The sequence below is a fragment of the Pseudorca crassidens genome, chromosome 10 (assembly GCF_039906515.1).
Source record: "Pseudorca crassidens isolate mPseCra1 chromosome 10, mPseCra1.hap1, whole genome shotgun sequence".
Lineage (NCBI taxonomy): Eukaryota > Metazoa > Chordata > Mammalia > Artiodactyla > Delphinidae > Pseudorca > Pseudorca crassidens.
Genome location: NC_090305.1, coordinates 105,942,433 through 105,965,689, shown reverse-complemented (window position 1 = coordinate 105,965,689; position 23,257 = coordinate 105,942,433). Strand labels below are relative to the sequence as shown.

The 23,257-nt window shown below is 52.2% G+C and overlaps 1 protein-coding gene and 1 long non-coding RNA gene across 11 annotated transcripts in view; one reads left to right on the top strand and one right to left on the bottom strand.

Moving 5' to 3' along the window:
* Positions 1-23,257, top strand: part of EEFSEC (eukaryotic elongation factor, selenocysteine-tRNA specific) — a 204,717-nt gene that overhangs the window by 6,986 nt on the left and 174,474 nt on the right. For 6 of the 10 annotated variants that reach the window (XR_010947203.1, XR_010947200.1, XR_010947201.1 and 3 more), the window contains exon 1: positions 260-596. The exons of 1 other annotated variant lie outside the window; for it this stretch is intronic. Coding sequence is in view for 2 of the 9 variants with exons in the window: in XM_067755654.1 (XP_067611755.1) it covers positions 290-596 (307 nt within the window). In the remaining 7 variants the exon portion in view is untranslated. Of the gene's footprint in view, positions 1-258; positions 597-10,951; positions 11,034-23,257 lie in introns of those variants that run through there. 3 more of the 10 variants (XR_010947198.1, XM_067755654.1, XM_067755655.1) reach the window with 3 other exon arrangements.
* On the bottom strand, positions 14,068-15,487 carry LOC137232835 (uncharacterized). Its single transcript, XR_010947207.1, has 2 exons — positions 15,399-15,487; positions 14,068-14,532 (listed from the first exon to the last, which is right to left on the bottom strand). It is a non-coding gene; the product is annotated as an uncharacterized lncRNA (long non-coding RNA).

Here is a 23,257-nt window from a genome sequence, read left to right as displayed (position 1 = left end):
TCCGTCTTTACTCCCGGTTATTGTTCCCCCCCACCTCCGGGTCCCCCATGTCCTGCGGGGAAAGCGACCTGTCCCCGCGCGGTGGACAGAAGGCGCCGGGTGCCCAGAGGGCGCACAGCTAGAGCCCGTGGAAACGAACGAACGAACGCGAGGACTGACGGAGGTCGGCCCCGGCGCCTGGCTCCCCGGCTCGGCGGACTGACCGCGCGGCCGGAAGTTTCGGCGCCGGAACGTGCGAGCGGGGCGCGGGCGGCGGGGGCCGGCTTAGCGGGCGGACCGCAGCGGCGGCATGGCGGGCCGGCGGGTGAACGTGAACGTGGGCGTCCTGGGCCACATCGACAGCGGCAAGACGGCGCTGGCGCGCGCGCTCAGCACCACAGCCTCCACCGCCGCCTTCGACAAGCAGCCGCAGAGCCGCGAGCGCGGCATCACGCTCGACCTGGGCTTCTCGTGCTTCTCGGTGCCGCTGCCCGCGCGCCTGCGGCCGGCGCCGCTGGGGGCCGAGCCCGAGCCCGAGCCCGGGGCCGAGCCGCGGCTGCAGGTCACGCTGGTCGACTGCCCCGGGCACGCCTCCCTCATCCGGACCATCATCGGCGGTGAGCGCGGGCGGGCGGGGGGTGCGGGGCTCGGACGCGCCGGGGCGGAGGCGCCCGCCGGGAAGTCTCGCGCGCCGCCCCCAAAACAGCGAAAGTGTTTTTTACCACATGCGTTCGTAATACACTGCGTTCGTAATACACAAACAGGTTAGGGAAACTCAGAGACCCTGAAAGTGCCCACAAGGCGTCCACTCGCTGTCTTTTGGTCTCCTGCTGCCCATCTCTGGAGTCAGCCGCTGTCCCGTCCTGTGCCATTTCGGAAGAACTCCGTGTGCAGGCAGCGTTCCTATGTATATGTCGACCCCTCCTTTTCTCGTTCTTTTTTTTTTTTTCACAAAATGGTAACACCACTCTATTGAGTACTTCACTCAATACTCGGGCCTGCCCATTCGTACATATAAAGCAACATCATTCTTTTTAAAGGTCACATGAAATTCCGCTGTACACTTGCACCACCGTTTTCTGAATGTCTTAGTGATGGACATTTATGTCGTTACTCATTTTTGCTAACGATGCTTCAGTGAGTTTTATAGAACAGACGTCTTTGGTGGGTGTGCTAGTGTGTCTGTAAGGAAAGACCCTAGAACTGAGATGCTGGGGCAGAGAGTCGTGGTGGGTACTGCCCAAAAGCCTTCGTGAGATGTACCATTTAATTAATTTAAATTATACAAGTAGTACATGAATACATTCTACTTCTGAAGAAACAGGACGTTACAAACCAGGTAGAAGGCCCCTAATTACCCCTCCCATCTCGCCAGAGGAAGCCACTAGTACACCTCTGTGGATTACTTTTCCACACCCATTTCAGTATACTTGACTCCATGGACAGGTGTTTTGTTTATATAGAAAAATGGTAGCACGTGGCACAAAGGGTGTATATATAGCTCAGAGACTCCTCACTGCTGACCCAGGGACCTGGTACCTCCCTGCTTTCCACTTCCTCCAGACCCTTCCGGTGGCATTCTCTGCACCCGCGAGTACGTATAGGAACACTTCTTGGTCAGATGGTTTTATCGGCCTGCTGGTGGACAGCTGCACTGGTTGCTCGCTGGGCATAGCGGGCCCTGCTGTATGATGAGTGTTGAGTACTTTCACCTTGTCACCTCCCGTCTGGTCCATGCTGCAGGCAGTCTGAGATCATTTCCCTGTTTTCAGGAGAGGAACCGGAGGCTCGTAGAGGAGCAGGAACCTGCTCCGGTCCCCCGCCTCACATCTTCTACTCCGCCGTGTTCTAGCCACAGATGCATGTGAAGGGGCACGCGATCCTCTCTGCTCTCCCCTCCCCTTGTCACTGATTTCTGTTTGGTCACGTCCAGGTACATTTTAGGACACATTCTCTGAGCCAGTGTAGGTTGGAGGTTAAAAAATGGGAAGGCAGATTGGTGGTCTTTTCTTGTGACAGGTGTAGGGAGTGAAGGACATGCTTCTGGAGTCTGTGGTGAGGCCTGGCTTTCTCCCTCACTGACCTTCTGACCTCGGATGTGATTCTGGACTGTCCACACTCTGGCAGATCTCAACTGGCTTTGCTTTTCTTGCATGTTTGCCACTTCCCAGGCAAATGCTGCAGGGAGTGTGGTGGTTACTGTTCAGCCATCGAGGGGCTTGGGACTCGGGGAGGCTGCTAGGAAGTGGCCGACCCAGGGCTCTGCTTGACTCCAAAGCTGCCACTTCCCGGGTCACTGTACTCTGCCCTCCCCTTCCACGTGTACGTTCGTGGTGTTTCTTCATGGGACAGAAGGTTTCAGGCACCAAATTATAACGCCTCCAAGCATTTGACAAGTCCTTGGTTTAGACTGTAAATTGTTGAAGAAATGAAGAGGGATTTCTCTCCTGTCGTACGAACATTGCGGCTCTTACGTTTCTCTCGCCCCTGAGAGGGGAGACTCTCCTTGTCTTCTTACAGGTGTTAACATGTGACCTGAGCACATTGCAGTGGTGGGACCAGGGCTGCTACTCTTCTTCCTTCAATAGATGAGATTCCCACCCTCCACTCAGGGAAGTGAGAAGAAAAAGTGGCTTTTTTCTTTGGGGGGGAAAGGAGCTGCATCTGAGTGTCTGCCAGGGTCCACGCCTGTGGCTACAAACTTGCGTCTGTGCGATAACGCTGAGTGATGGGGGTGTAGGGGGGCATGGGCCCCACTCTTCTGATGAGAAAACTGAAGCTTGGAAAGTCAAGTTCCCTGGGCAGGCGTTGGGACCTGCTCTGCCACCCCTGACCCGGGTCTGGTGAATCCCCTTCGTTATCCTCATGTTGCAGAGGCCACGTGTGTCTTTACTTGTCCTTCCTCTCCAGACTGTGGGCCCTCCCCTCCTCCCTCTGCTGACCCCCCACACGGTGGACAGTCTGCTCCTTTTATGGATGTCTTCAGATCAGGTCAGCCGTCAGCTGAAGACTGTCCGGGCGCTCATTGCCCCCCCCAGTGACCCACGATCTGGCCTCTGCCCTCTCCTGAGCCTCATCCATGGCTCCTGACCTCCAGTCACACTGGCCTCCTACTTACTGGATGGGCCAGTGTTGCACCTGCTGTGCCCTCCTCATTTAAGTCTCAGCTCGAGTGTCACCTCCTCGGAGAGGCCTCCTCTGACCTACTGGCCTAAAGTGTCCCCAGTTCTCTACCGTCATACCTCCTCATGTCCGTGTTTTGTTTCCTGCTAGCCCTTGGTGTTGTCTGATACGCGTGATGTGCTTGTTGATGGCCTCTGTCCTCCACGAGAGCATAGCAGGAATTGGGCCAGAGCCTGGCATGGAGGAGGCACTCGGAAGTCCCAAATGAATGAAGCTGGGGTTGGGGGGTGGATCGAAAGTCACCAGCAGGGCCCCTCTGGGGGCTGACAGCAGAGCCAGGGGGAGAGTGCTGTGCGGTGTGCAGAGTGACTCATTAGGGCTCTTTGCACAGCGGTGACTTGCTTTGCGGGGCATGGTGGAGAAAGAAAAGCTTGCCCAGTGGCGGCACAGCCTGGGTGAGGCTCTGAGGCGTGAGCCTGCTGTCTTGTCTGTTCAGAGCCAGGGGTGGCTGCCAGCATTTAGCAGCTGGAAATGGGCCTGGTGAGCGGGGAGAGGTGTGGAAGGTGAGGGCGGGCTCGTGTAGAGAGGTGAGTAGGGAGAGGTGTGGAAGGTGAGGCGGGATCGTGTAGAGAGGTGAGTAGGGAGAGGTGTGGAAGGTGAGGGCGGGCTCGTGTAGAGAGGTGAGTAGGGAGAGGTGTGGAAGGTGAGGCGGGATCGTGTAGAGAGGTGAGTGGGGAGAGGTATGGAAGGTGAGGGCGGGCTCGTGTAGAGAGGTGAGTAGGGAGAGGTGTGGAAGGTGAGGCGGGATCGTGTAGAGAGGTGAGCGGGGAGAGGTGTGGAAGGTGAGGGCGGGCTCGTGTAGAGAGGTGAGCGGGGAGAGGTGTGGAAGGTGAGGGCGGGCTCGTGTAGAGAGGTGAGCGGGGAGAGGTGTGGAAGGTGAGGGCGGGATCGTGTAGAGAGGTGAGCGGGGAGAGGTGTGGAAGGTGAGGGCGGGATCGTGTAGAGAGGTGAGCGGGGAGAGGTGTGGAAGGTGAGGGCGGGCTCGTGTAGAGAGGTGAGCGGGGAGAGGTGTGGAAGGTGAGGGCGGGATCGTGTAGAGAGGTGAGTGGGGAGAGGTGTGGAAGGTGAGGGCGGGCTCGTGTAGAGAGGTGAGCGGGGAGAGGTGTGGAAGGTGAGGCGGGATCGTGTAGAGAGGTGGGCGGGGAGAGGTATGGAAGGTGAGGGCGGGCTCGTGTAGAGAGGTGAGTGGGGAGAGGTGTGGAAGGTGAGGGCGGGATCGTGTAGAGAGGTGGGTGGGGCTTAGGTCGGGCCCGCGGTGCAGATTTCTTCTAAGGGCCTTGGGATGCTTTTAAAGTAGGTTTGTGATGTGATGAGGCCGGAGCTTTAGAAAGAGGCAAGGTGGCTGAGCAGGGACTCCAGCGGGCAGCGCACCTGTGCCCGGATTGCTGGGAGGCGGGGCTGCCGCTGCAGTTCCCAGCTCACTGGTAGTGAGTCAGACCCCTTGCTAAATGCCCTGTCCGAAGCAGAAGGAAATCAGAGTGACTGTCAGAGTTCCATGATGATAGCTCTAAAGTTTAGTGTATCTTAAAGCCAGCTCTCTTTAATTCCATCGCTCCCCCAAAATACTTTCATGTACAAAAAGATCATTTTTTAACTTAGAGAAAATTGGGTTTTATCTCCTTGATCCCTGTGGCCATAGGTAAAACTCCTAAGTGGTGCTGGGGGTTAATAGTGACAACAGTACTTAGCATGTATTTAGTGCCAGCATTGTGACTTTTTTTGTTTGTTTAACCCTCATAGCAATCCTGGGAGGTAAGAGGTGATACTCCCATGGGACGGGTGAAGAGGCAGAGGCTCAGGGAGGTTAGGGAACACAGATCAGAAGGGTCAGAGCTCGTCTGAACCCACGCTGATCTGCCCTTGGAGCAGTGGCATTCTCAGTGTGAGTGGACAAGGGGGCCCGTCCGCTCCAGGCCCTCTGATAGTGTTTCTGGGCAGTATTTTTCTCTGATGTGTTTTAGAGTATAAATCTTTCAGGGTTAGAACTTCAAAAAGATTCAGTAATGTATGTTTTAAAGACTTGGGTGGGGGTGAGGGACTTGGACCCATCCTCAATCTCACGCTGGCAGGAAGGACGGGGTCTGAAAAATGCTGGTATCTTGGCTTGGCAATTTATAGTCCTCTGGTGGCTGCCACGATTAACAGTGCATTGTCTCCCCGTCTTTTGTTCCTGTGGTTAATGAACAGCAGCTCTTTTGCCACGACTGTCACCCTGATCGCTAGCCTCCTGTGCGCCCCCCCACGCCCCTCCGTTTAAGCGGTGCTTCCTGCCAGGTTTGAGCCCTCTGGACCCCCCTGGCTGGAGCTGCTGATCTACCACAGCCTCGCAAGTGTGACTCAGGGCTCCTAGCCTTGGAGGTCAGTCGGCAGCCCTGGGGGTGCCTGTCTCTGCGGCCTGGGAGGGAGCATTCTTTATGACACTTAAGCTGCTTCCCCTTCTCTGTTTTTCCAGCTCTGTGCGCGTGTGACAGCGTGGAGAAGCACGGTCCCTTTGGCCGTTTTATCCAAGAGTGCACCTGCAGTCTGTCTGAGATGCTCTCTTTGGACCCATGAGACAGGTTCATGTGCGGACGACCGTGTGTTTTCCACCCGGTTTTTACACTGCTCTTTGGGCGTCTGCGCGTAGTCCCCAGCAGGCGGCGTGGCCCAAGCAGAAACGACAAACCAGAGGCCTGGCCACCCCAGGAATATGGGTGTTTTTCTGATGCAAAACCAACCAAACAAACAAAAAAGACACTCTGGTTTTCTTAGCCCCTAGTCTTCTAATGAATCTGTCCAGAAATGCATTGTGTTGGGCTTCCCTGGTGGCGCAGTGGTTGAGAGTCCGCCTGCCGATGCAGAGGACATGGGTTCGTGCCCCAGTCCTGGAAGATCCCACATGCCGCGGAGCGGCTGGGCCCGTGAGCCATGGCCGCTGAGCCTGCGCGTCCGGAGCCTGTGCTCCACAATGGGAGAGGCCACAACAGTGAGAGGCCCACGTACCACAAAAACAAAAACAAAAACAGAAATGCATTGTGTTATGTTATGGTATCGTACGTTTGTCCTAAAATATTGAGGCATATTTAAAGGCGTTGATGTAAGTGGAAATGCTTCTTTAGCCCTAGCGTCTTTAGCTCCTAGAATCTGTTGGGTCTTCATTTCCTTTTCCTCAGTGCGCACTTGGCCAGGACCCCCTCTCTTTCCAAGCTCAGCGCCCTCAGCGTCTCCAGGAAATGCAAGTCCAGCTCCGTCTGTGGCAATTTCTCTGCCCCTGGATAGTGGGTGACTGCTTGGGTTTGGATGACAGTGTGGGAGGAGCGTAACATCAGAGCCGCGGCCTTGAGTTTAAATGAATGCAGAATATTTGAGTAGGAACCAACAAGAAAGAACAGTGGAAGCAGGTAGTCATATTTCATTCTGTTGGGGTATATTCTTCTTCTCGTGGGGCTTGCCCTTGAGAACAAAACATATCAAATGTTAAATCAAAGAATATTTTGCAGTCATGCTAAGAATAGAAAATAATGCAGACTTGCCTTGATGAGACGAATATTTTGCTGGAAGGTTATAATCAAAAGTCAGAAGGAAATCATAGCCACAGCTTTCGGTAAAGCTGTAATCATTTAAAATTAATTGCTTTTAAACTTTTCACTTAGCATCGCCTTTGTGGCTCTTGGGTTTTTCTTCAGAATCACTCCATCCAGGTTGGAATAAGATTTGGGCAGGCGCCCCAGGAACCAACCGGTAAATTAAGCCCTGAGATCTATTCCCCGCTCTCTCATCCTTGCATTGGCCAGGGCCTGGACCAGGCTGGGCCCGAGTCTCCGTCTGACCAGCAGGCCTTCGAGGCCGTGCTGCGCGGGGTGACAGAGATGACGGTCTCTGGAGCTCTGGGTCACCTGAGGTGACCAGGAGGCGTTCTACCTGTTGTTCCCGTTAGCCTGGAGGCCTCTGTGTGGCTCTAGGGCCAGTCCAGGGCCAGGCACAGAGTGGACAGTCAAGGCTGTTTTTAAACATTTGTATTGAGATATAATTCACATTCCATAAAATTTGCCCATTTCAAGTGCACGCTTAAGTGTTTTCATCCTCTTCACAGAGTTGTGTAGCCAGTGCCACAGTCTAAGCTCCATCACTGCGAAAAGAAACCCCACAGCCATTAGCAGTCCTGCACCTTCTCCCTGACCCCAGGCCTGGCAACCTCTAATCTACTCAGTGTCTCTGCCCATGTGCCCATTCTGGACATTTCGTATAAATGGAATCATACAATATGTGGCCTCTGTGTCTGGCTTCCAAGGTTCATCCATGTTATAGCGTGACCTATACTTCCTTCCTTTTTAAAAAATCTATTATTTTTAATTGTGGTAAAGTACATATTTCATAAAATGTACCATCTTAACCATTTTTAAGTTTATAGTTCAGTGGCCTCCATCTCTAGAACTCTTTTTATCTTACAAAAGCTAAACTCTGTGCCCATTAAACTCCCCTTTCCCTTCCCCCATCATTCCTTTTTTATGGCCAAAGAGTATCCATTATATGGATGGATCACTTTTTTAAAATCCGTTATCAGTTGAAGGACATTTGCGTTGTTTTCACTTTTTGACTCCTATGAATAATCCTGCCGTGGACGTTTGTGTTCAGGTCTCTGTGTGGACGCACGTTTCCATTCTCTTGGGTTTATCCATAGGGGTGGAATTGGTGGGTCAGAGGGTAACTCTGTGTCTGCTTTTTGAGGAACTGCCAGACTGTTTTCCACAGCAGCTGCACTGCTTTGCTTCCCACCGGCAGTGTAGGAGGGTCTGATGTCTTCACTGCCTCGCCAGCACTTGTTGCTGTCTTTTTGTTTGTACCTGCTCTAGTGCGTGTGATGTGATATCTCATTGTCGCTGTAACTTTCATTTCCTTGGTATTTTCTTGTGCCATTTGTATATCTTCTTTGGAGAACTGTGTATTCAGACCCTATGCCCGTTTTCCAGTTGGGTTATTTGGCTTTTATTATTGAGTTGTAAGGGTTCCTTATGTATTCTGAATACCCGTCCTTTATTAGGTATATGACTTGCAAATATTTTCTCCCATTCTGTGGATTATCTTTACTCAGTAATAGTTGAATTAAACAAATGAACACATTTTGAGAGGATTAGGTGTGCGCGACACATTATTTAGGCTGTGGTGGGTGTGTAGGAGGCGCCATTTGCTTGTTTCTGGAAGGCCTTTAGGGCACCTCCTGACCTCTTCCTAGACCTGCCCACTCCTGTCCTTAGTGCTGACAGGAGGCGGCCCATCCTGTCTGCCCACCCCTGGGAGGGTCTCGTCCCACACTATGGTCTTGTGCAGATATGTTTTGATGGCCCATATGCTAAAGTCTTTTATTTTATTTTATTTTTTAAATTGATTTAATTAATTTATTTTTGGCTGCATTGGGTCTTCATTGCTGCGCACGGACTTTCTCTAGTTGCGGCGAGCGAGGGCTACTCTTTGTTGCGGTGCACGGGCTTCTCACTGCAGTGGCTTCTCTTGTTGTGGAGCACGGGCTCTAGGTGTGCGGGCTTCAGTGGCTGCAGCACACAGGCTCAGTAGTTGTGGCTCACGGGCTCCAGAGCGCAGGCTCAGTAGTTGTAGCGCACAGGCTTAGTTGCAGCGCGGCATGTGGGATCTTCCCGGACAAGGGCTTGAACCCGTGTCCCCTGCATTGGCAGGCAGACTCTCAACCACTGTGCCACCAGGGAAGCCCAAAAGTCTTTTTTTAAAAATTCATTGCCAGCGTTTAAAAATTGGCAGATTTCCTAAAACGACCCAGAAGTTCAGTGCTTCGGGTGTGGGCAGGTGAGCAGCTGAGCTGCAGAGTCCGCGGGGCCCGGAGCCCAGGAGCTTGGGGAGCCTCCTGTCAGGGGAGGGCGGGTGCGTTTTCAGCTGGGAGATCCTTCGGGTGCTTTTAAAGAGTCTGAGGAGAGGACCTGGGACAGAGGTCTGGGGCCACTGGAGGCAGGAGGGAGACACCGCCAGGAGGGAGGGAGAGTGTGGCTCTGGGGGTACCGATGCAGGAATGCCCCGTGGAGGGCCGGAGGAGGGGCGTGTTTCCCTCTACACTCAGGGCGCCGCCCACAGAAGGGAGGCTGCGGAGGCCAGGAGCCGGCCCCAGGTCACGTGCCGGCGGCCTGGCTGCCCAAGCTGCCGTGGCGCCTCAGCCTGCACCTGCTTTGGTGGGAGCCCAGCTCCTGAGCAGCACTTTCTGTGTAAGCCAGTTTGTCAAAAACAGAGACTTCCGCCTCCATTCTCCCCTGGATTATTGGAGTTTTGTGTTCTGTTAATTGGGTCTTTTATTTTCTTACGCTTTGTGATTAGGCTTCTGCTGCTTTGAAGTGGCTGTGGCTGCATGGGGAAGGGGACTTAGTTAACGTGGGTGATGCGCTCTTGGCAGGAGAAGAAACAAGTTTTGCTGTTGAGAGAGAAGTTGACTTTCCCTCTTGCCGTATCTCTTGTGTTACGACGATGCCTCTCTCGTCTTGGGGCCTTCAAGAAGACTAGAATAACTTCCTTTGTCTCTAACCTACTTCCCGAGGATATTTATTTGGTGGCACGCACAGGTGCTACCTAAAGATAAGCCTGACGTTTTCCTTTTAAAATTAGTGCTTGGAATTGCCAGCATTGGCCTGCTTGGCCTCTGGAGCCGGCCTTGCTTGGCCACGGGGCTCCACACTTTGCTGTGGGGTTACGCAGGTGGCTTAAAGCTCCAGGAGTGGGTGGCTCGGCCTTGGTCACCTGATGCTGGGACGAGGGCTCTGCCTTCCGGGTGTACTGCGGGGTGGCACTTACTCTGCTCGGGGTCATTTCCAGGTGAATTTCAGGACCTCGTGCCCTAGGCATCAAGACCCTCCTGTGTGTGTGTGGGTGTGTGGGTGTGTGGGTGTGTGTGGGTGTGTCCGTCCCCAGCGTTCCCTGCTCTCTAAAATGATGGTCTGTTCAGAGACGGTCCTCAGAGCATCTGCTCTAGAGAAAAAGACTTTCTGTAAGCCGGGCTCCATTTCCTGAGCGCTTGGTGTTTGGAGTCCGCGGACGGGCAGAGCACGGGAGGCTGGGAGAAAGCTGCGGGTCACCACTGGCGTCGACCTGGCTGGGGAGGGCTGGCACACGCTGGCTGCGAGCGACAGTGTTTGAAAAGTCTGTGCAGAGCTTTCCCAGCGCCACGCAGAAGGATCCTCTGTGCTGGTGGGAGTGTCTTCCAGCGGCGCAGCCCAGGGTGGCAGCCACATAACTGAGGAACTGAACTGTAATTTGATTTTAGTTAAGTCACCTTTCAGTAGGCAGCTCTCGACCTGCTATCCAAGTGCCTGCTGGGCTGGCTTCTTCATCAGTGAGCCCACAGGCCCCCAGACTCCACGCTTCAAGACCCCATCCCCACCCCCGCTTGGCAGTAAGTGCCCACAGTGGGGCAGGCCAGCCACGCGGTCCCCAGCGTGTCCTCCTTCGCCCTCACGGACTCCTTACAGACTCTTGCCTGTCCTTCGCCTCCTCTGCCCATCACCACAGCTGCTCCTTGGACAGGCCTCTGCCCACTCTGCACTGGGTGAGCACGACCTGCCTGCAGTGTCTCGATTCCAGCCCCCTCTTGAAACTGCCCTCCCCTCTGTGGCCCAGAAGTCTTTCTAAACGGCTAATGTGGTTATTTGACTCCCCTGTCTAAAAGTCTTCCTTTGCTCTCTGTTGGCATAAAGGCTAAACTCCGCATAGGCTGACAGGGCACTTCCTGATGGGTCGGTGTCTCTGTGTCGCTCAGGACTCCAGGCTTAACAAGCTGCCTACAGGTCTCTGGACAGACAGACCGGGGTCTCTCATGGTGTCTTCTGGCTACACCACGTCTCTGGGAAGCCTCACCGTTGGCCCTCCCCAGCCTCGACCAGGTGAGGGTCTGTACCATCCCGCGGGGCCCCCGGACCCCTTGTCCTCCCATCTGTTGCCATTGCATTTACTCGACCTGATCCCTTTGAGGATGGGGTCCTGCTGTCATCCGACTCCAGGACCAAGGGCAGGGCCTCGGTGCAGGCATGCAGCATGGACGAGTGAGTGAATGAATGAATGAGTGGGTGACAGGTCGTTTCCCTCTGCCCGCGGCCAGCATCCAGCCTCCTGTGGGGCTTCAAGCCACCGGCCGGCCACACAGGGTTCACAGCCGAGCAAGCCTGCCTGGAGGTTAGACAAGTTAATCTTTCAGTGGAAATTCAATCCTCATATTTCATTTTCAGGCCACTTTGCGTAGCAAAGTAGTTTAACTCAGAGCAGATTTCTGCTGTGCTGATGGTTAATTTCATGGCCCACAGAGGGTCAGCACACTGATGCTGGGGACACGGCGACCCCGTGCAGCTCACCGCACACGGCGAGGGCCCGCAGCCCTGTTGTTTTAGAGAAGCAGTTTTCAAACATCCTTCAGTGGGCTGATTTTGAGTTAACAGGGGTGACCTTTTCAAGAGCATTTTTAAAAGCTATAACATAGATCCCTCCCAGACCGTATATTTTCCTTTCTCCACGCAGTTCAAAGGGGCTGAGTTGTCTCATAGGTTTTTGCAGGCAATCTTCAGCTTGACCCTGGTTGTTTAAATCTGCCGGAGGAAATTTGAACAAACTTGTACTTTGGTAATTCTTCTGCCTCTGTGAACCTTTAACCTTAAGGTTTCTTTCAGAGCCTGGGGCTGCATTGTCACCAGCCGTCCCTGCTGGGGCTCTCAAAGGCCATTGTTTAGCGCGTCTGTTTTCACTTTGCTACTGGAGTTCTCTGGAGGAAGGGTATTAATTCAGACCTGAACTGAGACAGGACGAGGACTTCTAAACTTGCCCCGGAGCTTGGGGACTGGGAAATGAGCATAATGTGAGCCTGTGGCCCGGCACGGTGTCCTGCAAGCAGCCTGTGAAGCTGAGGGGAGGAGGCCCTCCAGAGGCGGGCTGGCGTGGTAGCTTCCAGCAGGTGACCCAGCTCAGCCAGGTCTTGTCGGACAACATGACCAGAAGTGGCTGCTGTCCCTGGTGGCCAAGCCTGGGGTCCGAGTCCCTACTGAATGTAGACTTCCTGGAGCACCAAGTTCTTTGGAACCCGGGAGGCTGGACATGAACTCGGGGTCCACACACCCTTACAGAGCCCTCGTGTGATGAGATGCTCCGGGGGAAAGAGAACAGGCTCCCCAGGCCAGAGGGCACAGGCTGGACACTGGCCTGCCAGTTTCTCCATCGAGTTCTCCATGTGTTTCCCCGAAGGAAAGCTCAGAGACCCCAAAAGTGTGTGATGCCACGGTCCTGGCATCAGGGGTGCTGTAGCGTCTGAGATGGACTCTGCCCACCCCTCTCCTGACACCTGTCTCCTGGTGGCTCCTGGTTCGTTCTGCCACCTGCTCTTTGCAGTAAGGTTGGGCGCTGTTTGCATAGGTTAGCCTGGTTCCTTGGCTGTCTTTCCCTTCTCTTCCCAGGATTCTTAGTGCCCTGAAATCTGGCTAGGTGACCTAATTCTGTAAGATCAGACGTTGCAGAAGGAAAGGCATGTCGATGCATTCATTCATTCATTCATTCTGCAAACCCTGACCCACCTACTGCACGCTAGGAGCAGGGTTTACGTGGGTGAGCCGGGCAGAAGTGGAGCGCAGTGTGCGTCGTGGAGGAGGCGGGTGTTACAGAAGTGAGCAGCAGCACGCAGCACGCAGTTGTGAGCGTGCTGGGAAGGACAAGGTGGGACGCCTGCAGAGGGAATAGCACGTGGCAGGGGTTTGAGGTAGGAGATGGTCAGGCTGCTCCACACATGAGAGGCTCAGTCTGGCTGACCGTGTCAGAGCCAGGGTCCACAGAAGGAATCTGCCGTGGGGCTGGCATGTCTGGACGGATATATATATGTAGAGTCTGTCCATCTTGGCTTTGCTGGAGGTTAAAGCAGCCGCATGCCCTGTGGTTCTGATAGGGAGACAGAGAACGGGAGGGAGGGCTGCAGCCAGCCTCCTGTCTGGCCTCCCCGCAAGGCCGTCCTGTTGGCTTCATGCACCTGAGCCCTGTTTCTGGTCTTGGACCCCCGTTTTCTTCCCGTGCTAGAGGAAGGGGCTGACGTGGAAACAGGAGGCGGCAGGTAACCCTGGCATAACGTGAGCTGGACAGCTGTCACGACTCTGGGGCCGTGGCTGGCCGTTTAACACTGGCCCTTTGACCACCTGTGGTTCACACGTTCCCGAACCACTGAGCCAAGCTCTGGGCGTCACAGCTGGTATGTAAAGGAGCTGAAGTCGCTGGCACCCAGCCCACCTCCTGACTCCTGGCCGCAGGCATGCAGACACTCCCAAAACATTCTCTCGTCCCCGTTCCTTCCGGGGTGCCCACTGGGTTGAAGGTAATGCACTGGGGGCAGATTTTGCCTTTTCTTGCCCAGAAATGAGTCTGGCGTGAGATTTGGCCCATCCTGGCTTGTGCCCGGAAGGGTGGAAGAGTGGGTGCAGCATCTGGGTGGCTCATAGTTCGGAACAGAACTGGAAGACTCACTCAGAGAAGGCCAGGGCTTCCCCTGGAGGTTCCTGCCAAGTAGGCATGGCCTCAGACTGGACTGGATCTTTGCCTTTGCTCTTGTCATTTTACATCCTTTGAGGCTCTCTTGCGATGCCGGGTTGGTCTTCTGGGCATGGAGCCCTGTCCCCAGGTTGCAGGTAACCCTGCAGGTCGGGGCTTCTCAGAAAGAAGAGGAACCACGCCTGATCTTTCAGTGTTCCTCTGAGAAACAGCAACGTGGGTTCCCTCTGCCTTTTTTTTTCTCCTTCTGAAATCAAATGGAATCTTCTCCTGGCAAATATTTCCTAGATAAAAAAAAGTACTGTATACTGTTATTGTAGATTTATTAGTCAATTCTAAAAGTTTTTTAAAGTAGGCGAAAAGAAAACTTGCCATGGTAACCAGTAAAGTTTTTTTAATTAACTATTTGTTTTTATTTTGGCTGCACCAGGTCTTAGTTGCGGCATGTGGATTCTTAGTTGCGGCATGCATGCAGGATCTAGTTCCCCGACTGGGGCTCGAACCTGGGCCCCCTGCATTGGGAGGGCGGAGTCTTACCCGCTGGACTGCCAGGGAAGTCCTGAGGAATGAATCTTTTCTAGGAAAGATAAGAGTCAGTTATTTTGGGTCTGATTTCTTCAGCTGAATCTTTCCCTCTTCCTCTTACCTCACGGTCTGTCCCGGAAGGCAGTCTGGGGACACTGTGGCAAGCACCCTGGACACAGATGTGTGTCATCCTTTCCCAACACCCCTCCGGGCCGCGGAGAGGCAGCTGTACGCCTGCCTGCGAGCCGTCCACGGGTGCTGGGTGGAAACGTCTCCGCGCCGACTTGGCACTGTTCAGTGCACAAGAGGGCAGTGTTTGCTTGCGGTCCTGGATGGAGATGATCACTGTGGAGGGTAACAGGTCAACAGAGTTAGAATGACCTCGGGCTTTTCCAAGACAAAATAAACCATAAGCTGCAGCCAGGGTGGCGTCCCATATACGCCTTTAAGTGGTGACCCCTGCAGAAAAGAGCTGCTCGCTATCTTTTTTTTTCCTTAAAAAGAAAAATATTGTTTCTTTCAGTGTTCGTTTTTTATTTTTTTAATCAATGGAAGTATCGTTTGCAGCCTTGTACCTACAGTGGCAGAGGTTAAAGAGTGTTGCGAAAGCAAAACAAATGCCTTCCAATTAAAAACCATACGGGAAGATTTCTGTTTGAAGCAAGGGGTCAAATGTGTATTCTCCCCTTTTCACATCATCAGATTATGTGACTTAACTTTGAAAGCGTCTGAAGATGTGGGCCCGGCTGTCAGCCCTCTCCACTCAGTTTGCTCTCGCTTTGTGAGCCCATGGTGCTAACCAAAGCAGGGGGTCTCCAGAAGAAGAAGGTGGCCCCCCGCCTCCCGGAGGGACAGGGTCCCACCGAGCGGAACCGTTTCTGCGCTTGTATGAGGACTTGCCTGTTTCCAGCTCTTAGGTGGTGTTTTCCGGGAGCGGCTTTCAAAGGCTGAAAGTCACGTATTGGTGCACGGCCCCTCCCCCCACCATATCCCCCACCCCAGACTCGGAATCTCAAACCCTCTTTGTTCCCGCCCGACCTGGAAGCACTGGTTTTGGGTGCCTCCAGGATGTGAACACCCCAAGCAAGGCCCAGCACCCCAAGGCAGCAGGTGGAGGTGGAGCTCAGGCGTGGCCCAACCTGGCTCTGGGCAGCCCAGCGCAAGGCCACTTTTCTAACTGAGCCTGTTACACCTGAACCGCAGGTGATTACCTCACTCAGGTGGCTGTATCAGAGGAGCCGTCTGCAGAGCTTCCGGCACACGCTTGGGATGGTTGTGATGACGTTGACCCCTGTGCCCCGACCGTGAGAAGCATACGGGGTGCAGGTTGTTGACGTGAGGCCAGAGGCGCGGACGCGGACGGCTGTTCGGTGATGTGCCGCTCGGCCCCTCTGAGCACGTGCGGCGGGGGTGGAGTCTGGGCGGGGAATGCCACGCCGCCGCCCAGTCCTCTGCCCTCCGACGACGGCGGCCGACAGCCGTCCAGGGGGAAAGCTGGGATCCCAGACTCAGCCCGTGTGAGACCACACGTCTTCTAATCTTTCCTAGTCGCAACGCAAATCTTCCAAGGTTAGTGCATCTACAAGATAGACGCCGCGTGCGCGGTGGGTATGTTAGCACGTGTGACACCCTCGCCGTCATTAATTGAACAGTGGCGTCGGATACAGAATTTGAGTTTAACACTACCAGTGCGGAGAGCCATGGGTGGCCTTCTCGTTTGCTTCCCTGTGAAGCCCCTGTCCTGGCTTTTATTAGAAGGGTCTGCGTAGGAAAGGAAGCCTGAGCTGAGGCTTTCAAAAGACGCTCATGCCATGTTTTTCCAGGAACGTAATTTCTGAAAAATGCCAGAACCCTCAATTTCCAAAGGAGCCTGGTTTGTAAGGGGAATGAAAAGTTGTTTCTGCGTGTGGATTCTGAGTTGTTTTCCATCTTCACTCCCCGAGGCAGGGTTGGCAAGCGGGGCACGGGACAGATGTTCCTTGGTAGTAATTTCCAGGCAGATTCTTGAATGCCTCGTATACTCTGGGTCACCGTCAGCTCATAATGGAGCAAGATTGAGCGAGAATTCCTGCAATGAGAGACGTGAACGGCACACCGGAGAGATATGATGGCGCAGATAGGGGCATTCTGTGAGAAAATATTTCCTGTGCTATCTGTAAAATTCAGATTGAATAACCATTCTGAAGTGCTCCCTTTTAAAAGAGTTCCTTCCACAAGCATTGCAGGCTGAGTAAATACTAATAATTTTTATTTCCCTCTCCTTATCGGTCCCCTTACTGAAATGTTCCTGCACAGCCTATCTGGTCTTTTCAAGTGAACATCAAATGATTAGTGTCAGCCTCCAATTTGAATTATGATCCGCATTTCAAAACACAAACTGCTGCTTCGCTTCTGCCTTTGGAGGCAATTATCAATATTTACCAATACTGGGGAAGGGCTGGAGAGGGAGGATATGCTGCTGAAGCGTGGCCCCAGACGCAGAGGCGCGGGGAGGTGTGTGCCCACATGTGCAGGGGGCACAGGGCCTTCCCCGGGTGCCCACCCACTGCCTCTCAGGTGGGTGAGGGGTTGTGTGGCCCCGGGGACTCAGAGGAGGTCGGGAAAGCCATGCCCGACGCCAGTAGGAAATGCCCGCTCTGGCCTCTGCTCTCCGAGGCCCTCCCCTCTCTTTCCTGGGGACTGCCCAGCGTGCCTGGTGTGGGTGCCCTGGGGGGGGAAGGGCTGCTCTGAGGCCACCCCACGGCCTAGAAGGCAGACACACGGGAGCAGAGTGTGCTGACGTCCCCCCTAAAATACGTTTATGACTCTTACCTCCACGTTGCATCCCAAGTATACTAGGCGGCCTTCTCTTATATCTTAGTAGACTTTCAATTCAGCTTTGAATAATTCCAGTTTTTGCAGTTTTATGTTTGTATTTTGGAGCCAGTAAACCTTTTAAGTTTGCAAACACTTTAAACTTCAGTACTTTGCTTGTCGTGTCTGATTAATGGTGCCTTTGGGAAGTCTGGAGCTGGTTTCGACTTTGCCCTGCGGGACTTCCCTCAGAGTCGAGAGGCTGCAGGCAGTGGGCCCCGGCTCTGGGCTTGGAGAGACTGAAGTGGGAGTTTCGGCTCTTCTAGTAGCTTATTGCATGACTGCGGATGCTTTGCCTTTCTGAACCTTAGTTTCCTCACCTGTTTAAAAAAGGAGTAACACCTTTTCTATGGGGTTTGCCGTTGGGATCCGTAGTGGTAACGGTGATGTGGTCAGCGGCGGCCCGGGTGCCCGGAGACCAGCACTGAGAGTCTGCACAGGATGTCCCGCTTCTCAGGGCTCGGGAGGGGCGAACGCCCCCTTCCCTCAGCGTTGCAGACAGCAGGAGCAAGCACTGAAATTATGCAAGAGCTATGTTTCAAAGAAGGGAATGAAATTCTTGAATTTTTTAAGGCAAAGAAGGGGAGGGAAAAAATAGATTCATTGTTTTCCTTGGCTGGTCCACAGGATGCGAGACAAAGGTGGCCTCCCTCCTGTCTAATGGCATCATCGGCCTTCTTTCTTTCTCTTCCTCTTTTTCTTTTCCCCCTCCTCCACCTCCCCCCTTCCTACTTGTTCTGCAACAAAACCACCCTTTTCTCCAAGTCGGGCTCAGGTTCTGGCCTGGGATTAAGTCTCATGCTGTGGAGATGCTGTAAGGCTGGGACTGTTTCCTCTTTTGTGGTCTCTGGGCTCCTGGTCAGCGTTTCCTGTTTCGTTCGAAGGGAAGGGCCAGGGCCTGGCCCCGTGGCTAGTTTTGGGTCTTGTGAGGAGGTGGTAAAGAGGGGCTGTGGCTCCCGGTTCTGGGGAGTGTGCTGTGCTGTCCCTTTGTCGTCCAGCCAAGTCAGTGGGATGGTGACAGGCTGAGCTCGGCCTGAGCCAGAGTTGGAGGGAAATGGACGTGGATGGAAACTGCAGGCGGACCGCTGGGTCAAGCGGGCCTGGGATCTCAGGCCTGTGGAGGCTGGCAGGCGCTGGGGGAAGTTGTCTGGGAGGGCTGATAAAACCCAGCGCCACCTCACCATTCAGTATGGACCAGCAGTTTGGGCTCTGCCAGCGCAGCACAGGGCAGGCTTAGCAAAGGCCAAACGGGAAAGACAAGGGCCCTGCTTTGGGGAAGCTCAGTGCAGAGAAGCTTGCCTGGCTTCTCTTTCAGACCTGAAGCGACTTGGGTCGCGAGTGCCTTGTGTTGGGCCCCAGTCACTGCTCCGCTCCGTGTGGTGCGTCTTCCCCGCCAGGGCCTGGGTCTGCAGGCGTCCTTCTCTCCCTGACGGCGGTGTGTGACGCCATAGCTGTGCTTCCGTATAGGGAGTAGTGGAAAGAGCCGGGCTCGCATGCTGGCCCAGGTTTGAACCCCAGCTGGGTATGGTGAGCTGCTTGGAACGTCAGTTTTCTCGTTGTCAAGCTGGGGAGAACCACCAGCTTGTGGGTTTTTGTGAGAATCCATGAGATAAGCTGTGGATAGTGCTTGCCTCAGTGCCTGCAGCCTACAAAGTTCTCAGTAAATGGTGTTAACTGTTGTGATCGTGATCGTATGATTTGGCTTTTTAATCTTTAAGAGACTGTTCATATAAAAATAAATCATTTGGGACTTCCCTGGTGGCGCAGTGGTTGAGAATCCGCCTGCCAATGCAGGGGACACGGGTTCGAGCCCTGGGCCGGGAGGATCCCACATACCACGGAGCAACTAAGGCCATGAGCCGTAACTACTGAGCCCACGTGCCACAACTACTGAAACCCGCGTGCCTAGAGCCTGTGCTCCGCAACAAAGAGACGCTACTGCAATGAGAAGCCCGCGCACCGCAACGAAGAGTAGCCCCCGCTCCCTGCAACTAGAGAAAGCCCTCGTGCAGCAGCGAAGACCCAACGCAGCCAAAAATAAATAAATAAATTTATTTATTTATTTTTTAAAAATTAAATAAATGAATAAGTCGTTTGTCAGAAGTCTCTCTTGTGTTTGGTGGGGAAGGAAGGCCAGATGGATGGTGACCGCTACCACGTGAATGTATGAGTTTTGTCTCTGCTTTTAAATTGGTGGTAATGTCATTGGGGAGAAACTAAATTGACACAATTGAAGTACAAGTGCTTAATTATGTTGATTTGGCTGTAAAACTGTGAGGCAGTTGGAGTTGGAAGGAGGAAGGCCCACAGTGGGGAAAGACGGGATGAAAACCAGAGGAGAGAAGTGGACGTTTGTTAGAAAGCAGCGTGTTTTGTCTACCAGGAGAGGTCGGGCTGCAGGAGGCCTTGGCTTATTTTGTGTTTGGAAGCGGAGAGGTGCCCAGTCACTGCTGAATGCAAGCGAGCCCAAAATATGTGATGCAGGAACAGAGCTTTTCTTGAAGTGATTTATGCATCCGTATTACAGGAAAAAAACGCACCCACAGAACAGCATAAATGCAAACATGGCACAACTTAAAAACCTTGAAGTTTAGAGTCTGAGAAGCTGAATTTGAGTCTGGCTTCAGCATCTGTTAGCTGTATGTTCTTGGGTAGATTCCCTAACTTCCCGGTGCCTGAACTTCCCGGTCTGCAAAATAGGAAAGAATCGTCTTAAGGATTAGAAGAAATATATATGGTGCATGATGAGCTTTTAATAAACTGGTGTAACTGTTGTGACCGTTACTTTCCTCCTGACAACAAGGCCCCCAGTCTCTGCTGGGACACGATGTTGCAGTTGTAAACGTGGGCTTCCCTGAAACGCTCTACTAGTTCCTTCTGTCGTATAAACGAACGTCCTGGACCGTCGATTCAGTGTCGTGGGAGGTTTATAGGTGAGTTTACATGACTAAGCTTTGGAAAGCTCTTTTTTGTTAACTCCTTATTTTAATACCAGGACAGAAGAAGGCCCTTCATAGCTTAATATTTTTGAAGCCTGAACTTGGCCTGTGTATAGACCCGGGGAAAAATTCAGAAAATGTTAGTTTTTCCAAAGACTGGATGGGGTGCCCTTCTTTAAATTGGGGAAACAATTCTTCCCCCTGAATTTACTGTTTATTTGGGGGGCATGCATATTTCCAAATATATCAAATATAATACATAATAATGATGTATTTTAAAGTTTCTAAACTAACAATAAAACTTTACGGGAGTTTTTAAAAGGTCTTGCTGATTTTTAGTTTCCCCCAGATTTGCATGACTGAAATTTTTGGAAGCTTTGCCTCTCTAGCCAAGCAGAAAACACCTCTGTTTAGAGATGGTAAAGAGATCCACGTCCAGCCAGTCTCATTACAGCAAACTCTAGGGACCCTCCTGCATGCTTTCATTTTGCTGTGGCGCATGCAGATGGCTTAAACCAAGGGGGTTTCTTACAATATAGAGATACTCATTTTTGTCAAATGTGTCTTCGAGAAGCAGGATCCAGTTTGTTTTTATAAACAGGAAAGTTGATTTGCGAGGAGGTGAATGAGGACTCCAGACAGGAGGTGGCACGTGGCACCTTTAGGGCTTGTTTGGAGGCGTCACACCATGAACAATGTGTAGACGTTCTTTGTGTAAACGGTCGGTGTCCGGGTCTCCAAAGATGCTGTTGATACAGACACATGGCACTTGGGCGGGTTTCAGGTTCGGGATGGGTCGGTGCCTGTGTGGAAAACTCACGGCAAAACAGCGTGTTGTAGTCAGTGCAAGTACAGCAAAGAACGCAGCGTCGGGGTCACCAGGGACGTAGTGAAACTCGTGCACCAGAGGCTTTGTTATTGAGGGACTAGACTTTCTAGTTGTTTTAAAAGAGAGTCTCTTGGGCAAATTTGAAGTGTGGAAACCATCTTATTTTCCTACAAGTGAAACATTTAAATACTTTTTCCCCATGATATTTTTCAGCATATGAAGTGAAACTGGAAGTGGTTTCAATAAATAACTTATATTTTGGGGGCCGAGGAGAAGCACTAAAAATTCGGCTTCCGAAGATCATTCTTCACGGGAAATCAGCAGCTTCCAGACGAACTGTCGGGTGAATATTTTCTAAGCCAGAACCAAAGTTTACTTCTGTTGTATTCAGACTCAAACTTAGTTTAATAGTGATATTTCTAAGTGAAACTTTCTAGAGGTAGGTGCATTTGGGGGCCGACAAATTGGTAGAAGCAGTACACAGGATCCAAGTTCAACGTGGCACATTGTATTTTCCCATTAAGCTCGCTTACTGTGTGACCTTCCAGGGTCCATATTGAATCTTTACCACGGAACATTTGTGATTCCAGAAGCCCAGAACCCAAACTGAGTTAGTCTGACCTCCTGTTCCTTTCCTGTGCCGGCTGTCAGGACCTTATTACTTTACCACGGATCAGAAACCACTTCTCACTGATAGCTCTGCCTTGTTCTGTTAAATCTCCAGATCCCTGTTGTTATTATTGTAATTGTTATTTTACTGTAAAAAATATCGTTGTCACTATTATTGAACAAGTCTGGATTTCAGTGTGAAAAGATGCAGTCATGCGTTTTGATTCAGTGCATGTGAAGCCACGCCAGGAGTTCGAATGTATTTTAGGGCGTTTTCACTGTGAGGCTGGGAGTAAGACCTGTTTTCACAGCCTAGAAAGGTTGCCGTGAATTCCAGCACTTGGGAATCCCAGCTTTCATGCTGACTTGTTCTAGTAAAAGGAAAGTTAGCCCTTGATACTGTTTTAATCTCTTGAATGAATGGGACCTATTTCTGATTCCGATTTGACTGAGGCGATTTCTCCGTTTCCCTAAGTGCCACTTCCCAGGGTGGACAAAACATGTTCTGTGCACGAGAAACGTGAGATGCTGGCAGCACGGGGGAGGAAGGGGGAGAGGAAGCTGTTTGCAAAACTACTTAAAATAAATTTGAGGGGTCAAACATGGAACACAGTTGCAGAAGAGAAAGGAAAAAGTGCCTTAGGTCAGTTCAGCTGAGTAGCTAGGCATTCACATTGGCTGGAGGGTTGAGTACTTCTTGCTAATCAGATACAATCGGCGCAGATAATATTTGACTATCTGAGGCTCGATCTCACCGCCTCTGTATCAGGGAAATTAACCAAGAGGGGCGTGTTTTAAAGGGCTGATTTGGGCGAACAGATACTGTTCGGAAGAGATGCAGGCAGTTCACCTCGTCATCCGAAGCGCTCAGACTGGACTCTCCAACTCACGGTGTGTCCGTCAGAGCCTTGGGCTGTGGCAGCAGGGCTGGCTGGCGTTAGCACTTCATTTGAAAGCGATCGGTACTTTTAAATTAAACATGCAGAGTTATCTTGGTGAGGCATTGAATGGGAAGTTGCTGGATTATTGAATTTGGCCCACAGTTTAGCCAGTTCAGCAGGGATTTGGGGGTCTGAAGCAATTAATATGCAAGTACATTTGAGTCAGCAAGGTAGGAGATTACTGTCTTATCAGGGCAAAAAAAAAAGAAAACATTTCTTTCCCCAAGATCCATCCTTTTTAGGAGGTAGATAAAACCCGTTCTTTGAGGTTCCTGTTTGAGAGTGACCACCTCAAATTGCCAGATTTTAACCACTAAAGCACACAAGATGGAATAACTGCGTTAAGGAAAAGGAAGGTTGATCTTTCATCTGCACTGTGCTTAACATAGAGGAAACCCTGAGTTCTTTCCTCATGTTCTTTTTTTTTGCTCATATAGTTTGGGAGAAAACTTAATTTTCTTTGTTGAAAAAAAACATTCACTGAAGTGATCCAAGCACATGAAGTTGTTTTGTCCCGTCAGATTGAGTGCGTGAACAGACAAAACTGAAAAGGATTTCCTTTACTCCTGCGGGCAGGGACACTTGGTACAGCCGGAAGCTTTAGTCTTTGAAAATCACATTTGCCTTAAAAATGAAAAATAAGAAAGTGATGGCTCATGGAGTGGTGAAGGCCTTTATTTCTGTATTTTCTATGGAGACCCTTTCCTTCCGGAAGCTTTGATTTGAACCGCCTGACTCGGAAGAAGGTCATCCTTCCTTTTGCCAGGGCCTGAGCGCCCCTGAAAAGCTTGCGGCCCTGGCTGTGTGGGGGCATTTCAGGACATGGCCCTGGAGCACGTGGCCGACAGACCGCGTCCTCTGGGCAGGTGACACGGGGACGCAGCCTGGGCGCGAGTGGG